The sequence below is a fragment of the Pinus tabuliformis genome, chromosome 6 (assembly GCF_031772625.1).
Source record: "Pinus tabuliformis cultivar Carrire ecotype Pingquan chromosome 6, CPIR1, whole genome shotgun sequence".
NCBI classification, from domain to species: Eukaryota; Viridiplantae; Streptophyta; class Pinopsida; order Pinales; family Pinaceae; genus Pinus; species Pinus tabuliformis.
This window is the reverse complement of record NC_142292.1, coordinates 1,224,459,145-1,224,473,623: the sequence shown is the minus strand read 5'-3', so window position 1 is coordinate 1,224,473,623 and position 14,479 is coordinate 1,224,459,145. Positions and strand designations below refer to the sequence as shown.

General features: G+C 41.5%; 1 protein-coding gene across 2 annotated transcripts in view; it reads right to left on the bottom strand.

Moving 5' to 3' along the window:
• Nucleotides 1–11,322, bottom strand: part of LOC149263109 (uncharacterized) — a 196,806-nt gene extending 185,484 nt beyond the window's left edge. The window contains exon 1 of one of the 2 annotated variants that reach the window (XM_089425756.1): nt 10,974–11,322. In XM_089425756.1, coding sequence (XP_089281882.1) covers nt 10,974–11,114 — 141 coding nt within the window. In that variant the 5' untranslated portion in view covers nt 11,115–11,322. The remainder of the gene's footprint in view (nt 1–10,973) is intronic. The other variant, XM_089425761.1, reaches the window with a different exon arrangement.
• Nucleotides 11,323–14,479: the final 3,157 nt, after the last annotated feature.

The window sequence follows — 14,479 nt, the reverse complement described above, 5'->3', positions numbered from 1 at the left end:
TAGGAGTGGAAGCCTTAGACATTGAAGGAAAAGAGGTTGCCCTAGATGCAGCTGGAAGGCAACCCTAGACGAAGACTAAAGGTTGCCCTAACGCAGACCTAAAGGCTGCCCTAAACGTTGGTCTAATCTAGCCCTAAACGTTGATCTAATTCAGCCCTAACGCAGTCAAGTTTATGGGCCACAATGAGGGTTTGATGTAGGTGACAGCGTGGTGAGTAAGGGTTATTCCAAGTGCATAATGTTGGGCAGATTAGGCCGAGGAACAGGTGTGTGGACAGCAGAGTCATAGCAGCAATATAAGGGGTCAAGGGAACAGCGTGGAGGCTGCCCTAGATAGCGTAAAGGGGCTATAGGGACAACGTGGCCCTAGCCACAGTCAAACAAAGCCAAAAGGGACAGCGTAAGGAGACAGTGTGGAGGGCTATGATAGGAGCACCTATTGTAGGTGAATGCGGATCTATTAAGGGCTAGTTTAGGGTTGTTTCTAGTCATGATTAAGAGCAGGGAAGGCAGCAGCCAGGCTGAGGAGAATAGGAGCAATAAGCTGCTATTTGTGGACTGATAGCTAGATGTGTAAGGGCTGCCAGATGGCCTAACCAGTCACCATATAAGCAGCAGAGAGGGCAGCATTGGAACAGCAGTGTTGTGGACAGCAGTGCTAGTAAATGAAACAGCTTGGAGCTTGGTGGAGCTAAGATGCATGGGGCAGCAACTGCTAACATGCATGGGACAGCAAGGCAACTAGTACAAAAGTGCTAATATATGGGACCGCTGGGCTATAGGACAGTTGGGCTACATGGTGCTGCCAAGATGCATAGGACAGCAAGGTACATATCGTTGTATAGATACATGGGACAGTTGTGACATGGCAGCAAAGGCACATGGACAGCAGCAAGCATGGTGAAGCATGGATAGCGGCAAGCATGGTGAAGCATGGACAGCATGGCAAGCATGGATAGCATGGCAAGCATGGTCAGATAGCAGTGGCAAGCATGGTGTTGCAAGCACATGAGACATGCTAGATGACAACATGGTTATGACACATGGGACAGCAGTGCAGCATAAGGTGCAGCAGTATGTTGTGTATAGCATGGTCATGAGGTCCAGCATTGTGATGATGGGTGCAGCATGATGCAGCACGGTGAGGTGCAACATGATGACGAGATGCAACACAGTGATAGGTGCAGCACAATGATAGGTGAAGGAGTCACCTTGGAGAATCAGTTGAAGCAACTTCAACTGATCTCACTTATCATCTTCTTAGAGATGATCTATGCTCTTATCTAGATAAGTCAAAGTGTTGACTTCTGTTGTAAGTGTACTCTCTCTATCTCTCTTCTGAACTATTGAAGAACATATAAGAATTGATCAAGGGTTTCCCCACATTGGGGTTTGTCCCTGGCTAGCGCCACATCTTGTGTCCTCTTGTCTTGGCTTGCCTTCTGTGATTTATGTTTATGTTCTATCTACAGTTTACTTTAATGCTGATGTGATTGATCTGGAAAAGATATTGAGCTAACTGTGAAAATTGAAATAAATTGCTCTAAGCATAGAACATACCTAAAATTAACATGGTATCAAAGTTGAGGTGAAGACAAAGCCCAAGCTAGAGTGAAATAGAAATCACCGAAGACAATTGGGAAAGGACAAAAGGATCAATGGACTCCTCATCCTTCTTCAAATTCACCAAGGGTGAAATCGAAGCAAAGAATATTATCAGAATGGCGCAGCAAAAGCTTCTAATGGCCTACCTAAAGATCACTTCATTGGGAAGTCTGGATCTAAGGGTGGAAGGAAAGGCAGATGCCTTGGTTGCAATAAGTTCGGCCATTATGCGAAGGAGTGTCCAAATGGCACAGACACATCACTTGATGATGATAACAATCGTTCCAGGGGCATCTTCAATGATCAAAGGAATGATAGGTAATGCAGGTCATCAAGGAAATCGCTAACTCTTCAGAGAAAGCAAGGAACCCCAATGCTTCAAGGCACTTCATCGGATAGAACGGTGATCTCTCTAATTTAGTAGAGATGGAAACAATCGTGGGATTATACTTGGAGTCGATGCCACCTATCCCAGAAAAGGTGTAGGGAATATTACCCCTCAATTGAATGAGGTTAACTCGATTCATTTACAAAATCTCTTTTATGTACCTGATCGCAGGAAGAACCTGGTTTCCATTTCGGCAATGGAAGTCAAAGGTTTCAGGGTGGCATTCATTGATGGAAAGGTAGGTGTTTGAAAATAGAATTTGCAAAGATGCTTTTACTCATGGGTTTAGGGTTGGAAATTTGTATCAAGTTGCAAGATGGTCCATTGGGGACCATGTCAGTTGTCACATCTCATCTATAGCACTAGAGGTCTACTTATTATGGGGCCCTACCCAATGTGAGTCAGATGGTGACAGGGATGCCTGAATTCAAGAAGAGCATGAAGGTACATGTCCGAGATGTACCGAAGGAAAATCTTACAAGGGGACCATTCCCCTCATGTAGCAGGTCCACAGGTTTGGAACAACCCGAGGGGTTTGAGATTCATGATCGGGAATCTCATGTGTGCAGGTGGAAGAAAGCCCTCTATGGCTTGAAGCAAAATACCCCGGGCTTAGTATGAGAGGATTGACAGCTGTCTGATGAAGCTAAGATTCATGAGGAGTGAAGCCAATCCAAACCATTGCTCAAAGGTTGTGGATGATAGACTTCTCATACCGGCACCTTCTAAGGACGACCTATTTATGACAGGTGCAGACCCTCTCATTTGCAGAAGTAAGAGAGTTAGATTCCGGATGTGGAATGGTAAACTGCAAACCCGTGAATACCTCGAGGATCTTAACTTTCAGAAGTTATATGGTAGTAATGCCGGAACAGATTTGGGAATTGCCTCAGAGTTTCATAAACTAGTTCACATTGATGATCTTGGTGAACTTCCCATCCGGATACATGCTTTACAGTTCGCATGTTGGGCTCACATTTTGGTTGAGCCTCACTAGATTGGTGACAAGAATCTTCTCAAATATCTTTGAGGCACAATCCCTCATGGATTGAGATACACTGCCGGAAATATGAAGCTGCATGATTATTCGAATGTTGACTGGGCAGGCAATGTGGAGGATCTCAAGAACGCTTCTGAGTGTTGGTTCTCTTTGGGTTCTGCTCCAATATCCTGGATGGGCAGGAAGCAGAAGAAGGTTGCTTTGAGCACTGCTGAGACCGAATACATAGCTACGAGTCTGATCTCGTGTGAAGCTGCCTGGTTGTGGAAGCTCTTCAGTGAGCTGTTTGTACACATGATGGATAGCACTGTGATCTCCTGTGTCAACCAGGGGGGATTCGATTGTTGAAGAATCCTGTATTCTATGATTGCTCCAGTATATAGACATCAGATACTACCTTATCTGGGATATGGTACGTCGATGAGCGAGGAGGCTCCATTGCATTGAGACTGATGTACAGGTCGCAGACATTCTGTCGAAGCCCCGGGGAAAGGTCAAATTTGTGACTTTCCCGAACGACTTGGAGTCATTGAGAGACCCTCTTATGAGGGTCCTGCATGATGCATGCATTGAGCTCTGGGAGCTCCGGGGGGCTTGGGGTACTTCTTGGAGCAACAAGTGACCATAGGGTGACTCACCCTCCCCTAATGGTGCGCTGTGTACAGGGTGAATGGCTCAACTTTCCCCTATGATACCCCGAGGCGACTTAGGGACAGGATGAATGGTTCTCCTGTCGAGGCATCCTACCCATGCAATCTAGGACTCGTGGGAAGTACCTCTCATCTGGCCAATGGGCAGGGAAATGGGATTAGGGACCATAGTAGTACTATCGATGGACGCATCGTTGTATCTACCGTAGTCCCTATGCTAGGATGACCTCCATTGATCTAGGAACAATGAAACTGACTTCGGGTCAGTAAGAGTGATATGACTCACTCTCTTGGAACTAATCTGGGATCAGTAAGAGTGGTATGATACACACTCTTCATATGGAACTGACTTCGGGTCACTAGAGAATGGTATGAGACATTCTCGATCAATTCTTCTTCTTCATGGTTCAGCAGAGTAGTGCAGGGCACTAATGGCAGAGATAGTACAGTCTAGCAGATGGATCAGCGGATGTTCTCCCTAGTTGAGAGGGAGTGTTAAAATTGGCAACTAGGGCCAAACTCCATGTGGGTCATCTTATTTATGGCAGCTGATATTTTTCGGATCCCTCTCATCAAGAGGTGTAGGATTGATCTAAAGATCATCCGATTTCGATAAGTATTCATGGAGTTATGAATTTATTTGTGTTATAAGACAATTCGTCAAGGTCGGCCAGCAACCAAATAAACCCCACATGTGCTCAACATTTTAGTATAAAAGGAGATGACTTGAGAGTCATTTCACATCGAGGTTCTGTGCGGTACGTAGCTCTCTCTTTCACCATCTCTATCCAATGGTCACTAAATCCATCCATCGAACGTAAGGCGGTAAGGAATGGCATAAGTCATAGCTTTGCAGCGGGCGCGGGAATCAAAAGTGAATTCCTTCCTTTCCTTTAGTACAGATCCCCCTTTGACAAGGCACACACACACACACTTCTATCTTGATTTCTCTCCACTTGTCTTGGGTTTTAGTGGAAGAGAAATCTAGGAGTGGAAGCCCTAGACGTTGAAGGAAAAGAGGTTGCCCTAGACGCAAATGGAAGGCAGCCCTAGACAAAGGCTAAAGGTTGCCCTAACGCAAACCTAAAGGCTACCCTAAATGTTGTTCTAATCCAGCCCTAAATGCTGATCTAATTCAGCCCTAATGCAGTCAAATTTATGGGCCACAGTGAGGGCTTGCTATAGGTGACAGCATGGTAAGTAAGGGTTGTTCCAAGTGCATAATGTTGCGCAGATTAGGCCGAGGAACAAGTGTGTGGATAGCGGAGTCATAGCCACAATATAAGGGGTCAAAGGAACAGCGTGGAGGTTGCCCTAGACAGCGTAAAGGGGCTATAGGGACAGCGTGGGCCTAGCCACAATCAAACAAAGCCAAAAGGGACAGCGTGGAGGGTTGTGATAAGAGCACCTGCTATAGGTGACAACGGATCTATTAAGGGTTAGTTTAGGGTTGTTTCTAGTCATGATTAAGAGCAGGAAAGGCAGCGGCCAAGCCAAGGAGAATAGGAGCAATACGCTGCTATTTGTGGACTGATAGTTGGGTGTGTAAGGGCTGCCAGATGCCCTAACCAGTCACCATATAAGCAGCAGTGAGGGCAGCATTGGAACAGCGGTGTTGTGGACAGCAGTGCTAGTAAATGAAACAACTAGGAGCTTGGTGGAGCTATGATGCATGGGGCAACAAGGTGACAGTGTGTTGCTAACATGCATGGTACAACAAGGCAACTAGTGCAAGAGTGCTAATATATGGGACAGTTGGGCTATAGGACAGCTGGGCTACATGGTGTTGCCAAGATGCATAGGACAGCAAGATACATATCACTATATAGATACACGGGACAGTTGTGACATGGCAGCAAAGGCACATGGACAGCAGCAAGCATGGTGAAGCATGGACAGCATGGTCAGATAGCAACGGCAAGCATGGTGCTGCAAGCACATGAGACATGTTGGATGACAACATGGTTATGACACATGGGACAACAGTGCAGCATAAGGTGCAGCAGTATGATGTGTACAACATGGTCATGAGGTCCAACATTGTGATGATGGGTGCAGCATGGTGCAACACGGTGAGGTGCAGCATGATGACAAGATGCAACACAATGATAGGTGAAAGAGTCACCTTGGAGAATCAGTTGAAGCAACATGTCTTCAACTGATCTCATGTATCATCTTCTTAGAGATGATCTATGCTCTTATCTAGATAAGTCAAAGTGTTGACTTCTGTTGTACATGTACTCTCTCTCTCTCTGCTGAACTATTGAAGAACATATAAGAAGAATTGATCAAGGGTTTCCTCACATTGGGGTTTGTCCCTAGCTAGTGCCACATCTTGTGTCCTCTTGTCTTGGCTTGTCTTCTGCAATTTATGTTTATGTTCTATCTGCAATTTACTTTAATGCTGATGTGATTGCTAATCTGTAAAAGATTTTGAGCTAACTGTGAAACTTGAAATAAATTGTTCTAAGCATAGAACATACCTAAAATTAACAGTTTGTTCTTGTTTATTTCTCATCAGGCAATTTGCAGATCTGATGTTGCAGACTGTAAGCCCTAGTTTGTATACTATGTATACTAGTTGTACTGGTGATCGAGGGTCGTGATCCTTGGTCCAAGAGCCCTATGATTCTTTTGTTAATGAATTAATAAAATAATCAAGCTTTGGGCTCATATCTCTATGTACTATATTGGTTTCACTGCTAAAGATTTCCGTTGTGCAAAGTGCTAAGAAGTTGAGGGTTCCTAGTGTGTTTGTGTTGTGATTAGCCTTAGACTAGATCTAGGGCATAAGGAAAATTCAACATGGGATCAGAGCTGATGGTTTCAGAGATAATTTGAAGGCATGTGGATCAAGAGTGTGCGTAGGAAGTATAGTGTTCCAGTGAAGGTTGTGTAGACTTAAAGGGAGTTTAGCCTCAGAGGAAGACTGCAAAGGATTGTCAGCTGCCCTATGGAAGTTCAAATCTCCAGTTCTAATGAGATCTAGAAGTTTTCATCACATGCAAGTACAGTCACAAACCATGCCAGATCATTCATGGTGGTGCAAGGAAATTAGTAGATCCTGCAACGACAGGCAAGGATCACATGAGAAAAGTCATGTTGCATGCGAGGACATTCATGCATCATGCAAGACGAAGCTAGGCCTAGTCCAAAGAAGTCGTGTCTCATACAAGGACAAATATGGCTACACAAGGAAAGTCATGATTCATTCGATGACAGTCTTGAGCATGCAAGGAAAGTCATGGAACTAGAAGCGTGAAGGAAATACCTTCCTCACTAAGAGAGAGTGTTAGGATTTGGGTAGCTCAGAAGGTATTTCCGAGAGAGGACAACCCAGCAATAAGTTGTTTTTTGGGCAATTTACCCAAAATGGGGTTTTGGACCCAAGCAATGGGTTTAGGCCCAAAAGAGAGATAATTAAATATTATAAGGGTCAAAGAGGCTAAAACCCTAGATCTAGAAGGTTTCCCAATTGACACAAGGAAAAGTATTTAACGAGCCTAAGGTGAGGTCATAAAACATATTCGAGTGCAAGAGGGATGTAGCCCTATGGTGCTAACCGTGCCATAGGATGGATCGAGTTCTGTTCATGAGGCCGCAAACGCTAATGAAGGTGGAAAGTTAATGCAAGCAACCCAAGTTTGCTAAGGCAAGGTCATGGAAGTTCGAGACCCAGCTAGAAAGAGGTCGATACTCCTCAAGATTATACGCAAACGAGAGAGAAGAGTCGCAAGCTAGTTCAGTTGGTCACAGGCCTGTAAAGGGCAAATTTTGGAGGGTCGAGGCCTTGAGATGAAGGTCAAGGCACAAATTAGTAGCCTGGTGTGGGTTAGAGAATGCTGCAAGGTGGTTAAGGCCTAGTATGGCCTGACACTGCTAAGACAATGGTGTCAAGCTTCAGATCTGGACGTTCGAGGGTTAGATCTAGTAAACAAAGGATCGGATTTGAGGTTCCATGGGTCAGATCAAGGGTGTTGAAGGATAGATCTAGAGCGCTTAAGGTCTGAACAAAGTGTTGTACCAGATCAGACGTGGAAACAGGGCAGCAATGGTCTAGATGAAGGCTTTCGTGGGTCTAGTAGACTTGGACAGAGATCCAAGAAGGACTAACCGTGTATCTTATCACTGAAAGAAAAGAAGGTCGAGATTTAGGAGCTATGAACAACGCGCATTTAAGGGCTAATGTACAATCATGATGGTGGACCTAATGACTATGACTAAGTTGATTGTTAAAGGACTGATATACAGTGAATTAGAGGACTAATTCACTGTGAGTTGTTGATCTTATATGGAGTTGATTATACAGTGATTTGGTGGGCAAGATCACAGTGAGAAGCAGATCTATTAGGGATGAATATACAGTGTATTTTGGAGCAGCAAATACACTTGTGAGCAGCTGATCTAAAGGAGGCAAAAAAACATGCCAGGTGTCAAGGACAACAAGTGCAGAAAGGGTTGATCTAGATGGGCTAGTTCAGCAAGTAAGTTATGTGTTTGTGCTTGTCTATTTCTCATTGGGTAGATTGCAGATTTGATGTTGCAGACTGCAAGCCCTAGTTTGTATAGTATATACTATGTATATTAGTTGTATTAGTGATAAAGGGCCATGATCCCTCTATAGGAACCCCCTGATTCTTTTGTTAACGAATTAATAAAATAATTGAGCTTTGGGCTCATATATCTGTGTACTAAATTGATTTCACTGTTTAAGATTTTGTTGTGCAAAATGCTAAGAAGTTGAGGGTTCCTAGTGTGTCTGTGTGCGTGATTAGCCTCAGACTAGATCTAGGGCCTAAGGAAAATTCAATAGTGTGTGTGGGGCATGTACCCAACTGTCGTGCCATTAACCATATGAATCCAAACTATTATACACAAATATGCAAAGTTTTTGACATATACAACAAGGGTGCATATAACCAATATAGTACCAATTGCAATCCATATTTGAACCAGAAATACATCAGCAAATAGGCTCTATATGGCCTCTATAGTCCAAAAAATTCATGCTACAACAAATACCTACATACCATCAAAATCATTCCATATATTGGGATCTTCATCATCAATATCACCCTTTAAGCATTAAAATAAGATATAAAAAGTTTAACATGTCAAGTCAAGAATTTGTTTGAGTGATAGATACATTTTTAGTAGGGTCATGATAGTGGAGTCCAATAATCAATGCCACCAACTTTGAGGTACATAGAGGGCTTGGTGCTTTTGATTAAATGAAAGTTCCAGACCCTCATACATGATAGAATCCAACGAAAACATTGCAATCCCCCAATCCTAGAATCTTGAAAACTGTTAAGTATGCTGGATTTTGAGTGGGGTCTAAATTTCTACTTTCTCCATATGAAATCCAATGACGTCAGAACCACTCTCAAACATCCTGAGTCAATTCATGGTAATGTTAAAAATTTAAGCAAAAGAATGAAATGAAATATATGCCACCATAATTTATATTTCAGATTCAGCCCTAAGGATAAAAGTTCACGTGAAATAGATCCAGGGAATCTCAAGTTTGAGATGAAATTTTTGAATTTGCATTAAGCAAGGGATTCTTGAAATTTCCACTTGGATGTGTTGCCTTTCGGGGTTCTGCAGGAGAACGAGGAATATGTACTAGAAGGCCTAGTCAAAAGAATACTAAACTCGGTCAAAGCAGTGGCTTTGGGGTTTGCTCAACTTTCACTCCAAAGGAACCAATAGAAGACATGGATGACTATTAGTGCATCTGTAAAATTTGTTGATTTGCCACAGTCCACTTGATGATAGAAAAATGGTTACTGACCATTCATAGTGGAATTGATGTATTTACTATTTATACATTTTAAAGTTTATGATCTGAATGTTTTGCATCGTTGCAAGTTTTCATTATTTCCAAATTTCCATAATAAATATGATATAGGCTGTAAAAATTTGAATGATTTGCCATTTTTTCTTCTACAATTATAATTAAAATTTAATTATTTTTGCATATATACCCTACTTTGGGCCCTAGGTAACTTGAAACCCTATACCATGGGACCAAAATCCCAAAACCCTACACTCCATGTTTCTTAGTTCAATCGTATTTCTAATAACTTCGATGCTGGTTAGCACTACACACATGTTATTCATACAGGCAATAGACAAATTGTATGTTGAATTTGAAATGGTTGACTATGGTGATATTGGTGACTTCGCATTCATTTTTTCAAAGATAAAACTAAAGGGATAATACATTAGAGTAAAACGTATATATTCAATATTGATGACTTCGAATTCGAATATTTAAAAACAAAGCAAAATGGATAATATATTAATGTAAAGTAACTTAGAGGTGTATTCAAGAAATTTGGAAATGTAAACCATTGACTACTCCCATGGGAGTAGATCTCGAACTTACTAATGATGAGTGCCCTCCAACAGATATAAAAAAGGAGATATGCTAGAGGTACCACAACACAGTGCGATTGGGAATCTTATGCGTGGGATGGTGAGCATTAGGCCAGATATTTGCATTTGCATTATGGCAGATCCAAGTCCACAGCGTTAGCAGGTAGTGAAGCAGATTCTGCAATATCTAAAGGGTACGTAGACTATGGTATCAACTTCAGTGGGACCACAAATACAAAAGAACTGGTAAAACTCACAGGATAATGCAATGCAGCTTGGGCTGGCAATGTTGATAATAGGAGGTTTACAGCAAGTCGCTACTTCCTGCTTGGCAACAGAGTATTCATGGAATACAAAAAGGCAGCCACTTATGGCCTTGTCTGGTTCGGAGGGGCAGTACCTATGACAAGATAAGATAATTTTACTAATGTACAACAAATGACTGCAAAAGAAAATCTATGGGACTAAAAGAGTACTGTATCAGTAATCCACAGTAATACAAAGAGGGGCTGCAAAAGCTAAATGTCTAGCTAAGAGAAGAGGCAATCAAAGAATTGGTGTCCCTAAAGAGATTGCTTTCGGATATGGGGAAGCATCAAGTCATCTGGTTGTTTTACAATGCAAATATCAGACCCACAACATAGCACTCACAAAAGCAGCTGAAATTTCATAGGAGATCGAAACGCACAAACATCCAGCGCCACTTTGCGGGAAAAAGGGTTGCTAAAAAATAAGTAGAGCTTTAGTTCAATACTTCATATTCATTTACCAGAGCACCCGTTTGCCATGTTTCAATCTCATAAAGACAAATTGAACAGAATAAAATATGCATTTAACAGAACCTACGTATTTAAAGCATTATACCTATGTCATGCACAGAAATTTCTGAAATCTTAACCACGAATTTCTGGAGGGAGATGGATGTAAGGGGCAGAGCAAAAATTACCGTGAGCATGGGCAGTGTGTCCACAACCGGGCGACTTGGGCATATGAGGCAGGCGTACTTGCCATTGGCCAACCTCTGAGAATGGGCTTCGTCCAGGCGTTCAGACAAGAGTAAGTCGATTCTTCTCTTCCTTCTGTCCATTTCATGTACGACCGTCAATATCTATCATCCACCACCTGCGCACCGCGCCCGCTGGCAAAATGAGAAACTTTTCCTGCTTGGGGACGAGGTCTGTCTTTCGTATGGCAATTCACATAAAGTGCTGCTGCGCAGTCCGTAGTTTTCACATTCTAAGAACAAAAGCCACTAACATGAAAAGATGACATCCCAAAAATATACATATAGAATACATAAAAATATATAGAGGGTAGTTTAAATCGGTGTTGATTTCGCTAAAAAAAAGAAAAAAGAATGATGACATCCCAAAAATATACATATAGAATACATAAAAATATATAGAGGGTAGTTTAAATCGGTGTTGATTTCGCTAAAAAAAAAGAATGGTTTTTTGGCACAATTTTGAGAAATTTAATGGAAATCCAGGTTACATTTCTCAAGTTTAGAGGTAGTTTAAATGGGCGTTGATTTCCCTAAAAAAAATTGGTTTTTTTGGCAAATTTTTCATAATTCTTTGAGATGTTTTTGAGGGTGCTAAATTCATTTCCATCTTTAAAAAACATTTCAAACGTTCCGAGTTTTAGATTTTTTGTAACAAAGAAAAAAAAATCCTGATTTTGAATGAAAATGGTCATTCGAGAGAAATTGTGGACTGCCTAGATAAATCTCTTTTATAGGACTCGTTAGACTATCTCTTGTATTTATATTGTACTTATATTTAAGGTAAGTAAGTTGTACTACTTTGCACTCATTAACTTCTACCTAATAGTTGAAATTAAATAAATTGTAGTCAAACAACTAAAGCAAGTTTACTTATATTCTACTAGGGAAATGGTGATATGAGTATTTTAATGTACTTCCTCTACCTAGTTTTCTAAGTAGCATGCAAGGAAATTTTAAAGATGGAATATTTTTTAAAGTGTAGAAACCTCGGCAAATCTTAGTATTTCCTAAAATGTAAACCGTAAAATGTTTGGCGATATAATTGTGAATATTCAAATTTCTAATTATGTTATATAGTCTCTATAAAATTTTGTTGATTTTTAAGGTAAAATAATTTTATCCTACAAATAATGGGTGAATCATTTAAAAATAAAATAAAAATATTAGCAAATCTTTTCTTTTTTTCAAGCATGAAAAATTAGTCCATTTGTTATGCAACCAGCTCACAAAATAGAAGAAAGAGATAGATCAATGACTTCAAAAATAGCCTCTTCGAGGGGGCAACCTCCTTCACATTACATAAAATGAATAATTCTTGGATGATACAAATGACAAGACCTTCTTCTATATATAGGGGTCTAAGGGGTCAAAATATAATCAGAGCCGACATAACAATAATAATGTCAAGGCACAACAATAACAATAGTGGGCTTCTATGGGGCACAATAATAACAATATGGGGACGACATGGGCACAACAATAATAATAAGGGAATACACTAGTATTATAGGGACCTAACACTAGTATTATAGGGACCTAACAGTTCAGCTGACCTTCTATACCTGTGCAAATTTGAAGGAGCACCGACATTCTCTCTTACATCCTGCACAAGTCTCTCAGCTTCCCTGGTTCTTTTTTTGTCTTTTTTGGATGGTTATGCTTGAGTGGATGTCTTCACCCTCTACTCCTCACTTTGTGGCTACTCCACAACTTCCTAATGCTCCTCCTTTGGAGCTAAAAGCTCCTCTTCTGCTGGGATCTGAAGCTCCCTCTCAAGAGAGCACTGCATGGCTTTCTTCTCATCAAATTTTACATCTCTTCACATAATTGTCATTTTGAGGGATGGTAAGTACACACGGTAGTTGTGGGGAGTTTCTCTGTAACCCACAAATACCCCCAACTTTGTTGTAAGCTCAAACTTCTTCCTTGATTCTTTGGAGACATTGTAGTAAATAGAGGCTCCAAAAATCTTGAAGTGCGACACATCCGACTTTCTCCCCGAGAAATCCTCCTCCGTGTTGATTTGGGGTAGCATCGGATGTGCTCTAGCCACAAAATTTGGTGGAGAGGTTGGGGCACATGAGATCTCCAATACCCAGAAAGGGTTTGGGCAGATTCTAAACAGATGATGAGATATTAAAATAATTATTATTTTTAATGGATTCCCTAAGTCTAAACATAGGGAAAATAAAATATTAATGTGTATTAATATGAATCTGTGTTACAATGGTCCAAAAGACATGGATCAAGCCAAATCTAATCTTAGCCGTTGATTAGGGACTTAATCTCGACCGTTGAGATGTCAACAGGAAAAGTATAAGAGGAGGCTTGAGGGTCACTTGGAGAACAAAACAGAGTGATCAGTCATTCTATTCTCTAGAGCGGGGTTTTCTAAGAGAGGTAGATTCAGTGATCGGGAGAGCAGCTGAGGGGCATTGAGTGCGGAGAAACAGAGAAGGCAGAGATTGTTCCAGGAGAGCAGCACGGCAGCCAAGGAGAGTGACACAGAACTAGCAAGGGCTCACGCATGGCCACGCAGACGCAGCCAAGTGTTGCACAAAGCACCAAAGAGGCCAGCGTGTTTGACGCAAAGGTCCAGAAAGCTGACACAGGGCCAGCGTGATACAGAGAGGGGCTGACGCAGTCTAGATTGGGCAAACATTGGAGTTACAGAGCAGTTTTGTGTTGAGGAGCTGCCGGAAGGATTTTTCCGAGGTTTCAGCCAGAAGATTTCTCTCAAAATGTGAGGTATAGCAGCTAAGGAAATTCTCTGTTGGGTAGGCCAGCTTTGGCACCCAGATTGTACTCTGATATTGCTTAATAAGAAAACCCTCAGATAATTGCACCGGTTTTCTGGCATTGGGTTTTCCGGGGACATTGGTCCAAAAATAATGGTGTCATGTGGTGTGTTTGTTCTTGTTTCTTTTAGTTGTTGATCTATAATATGTTGAGCATGCACTGGTGTTTATTTTCAGTATTTACTTTGTAAATAACTTGTTAAAGAAAAATAACAAGTAGGTAGGAATAAATCAGAAAAAGTGCATGAAGGGTTTCTAAACTAAGTAAACTTAGAAACTTCAACACTCCGATGTAATCATGCCCAAAATCCGATGAGGACTCCAGTTCTGCAAATAGAATGTTGTGTTGCATCCCTCAACCCACAAATGCAAAGGTAGGCCTTGGTCATGCAACATCGCCCTCGCTACTCCCACAATGTTACTGTTCTTTCTTTCAGCCACCCCATTCTGTTGTGGGATGTGGGGTGATGTCAACTCTTGTCGAATTCCTTCTTTCACATAGAAATTTTTGAATTCATTCAACACGTAATCACCTCCATTATCACTCTTGAGAGCCTTCACCTTCTTATCAGTTTCTTTCTCAGCCAGTGCCTTAAATTCTACGAACTTGGAGAATGTCTCATCTTTCTTTCACATGAAGAAGATCCA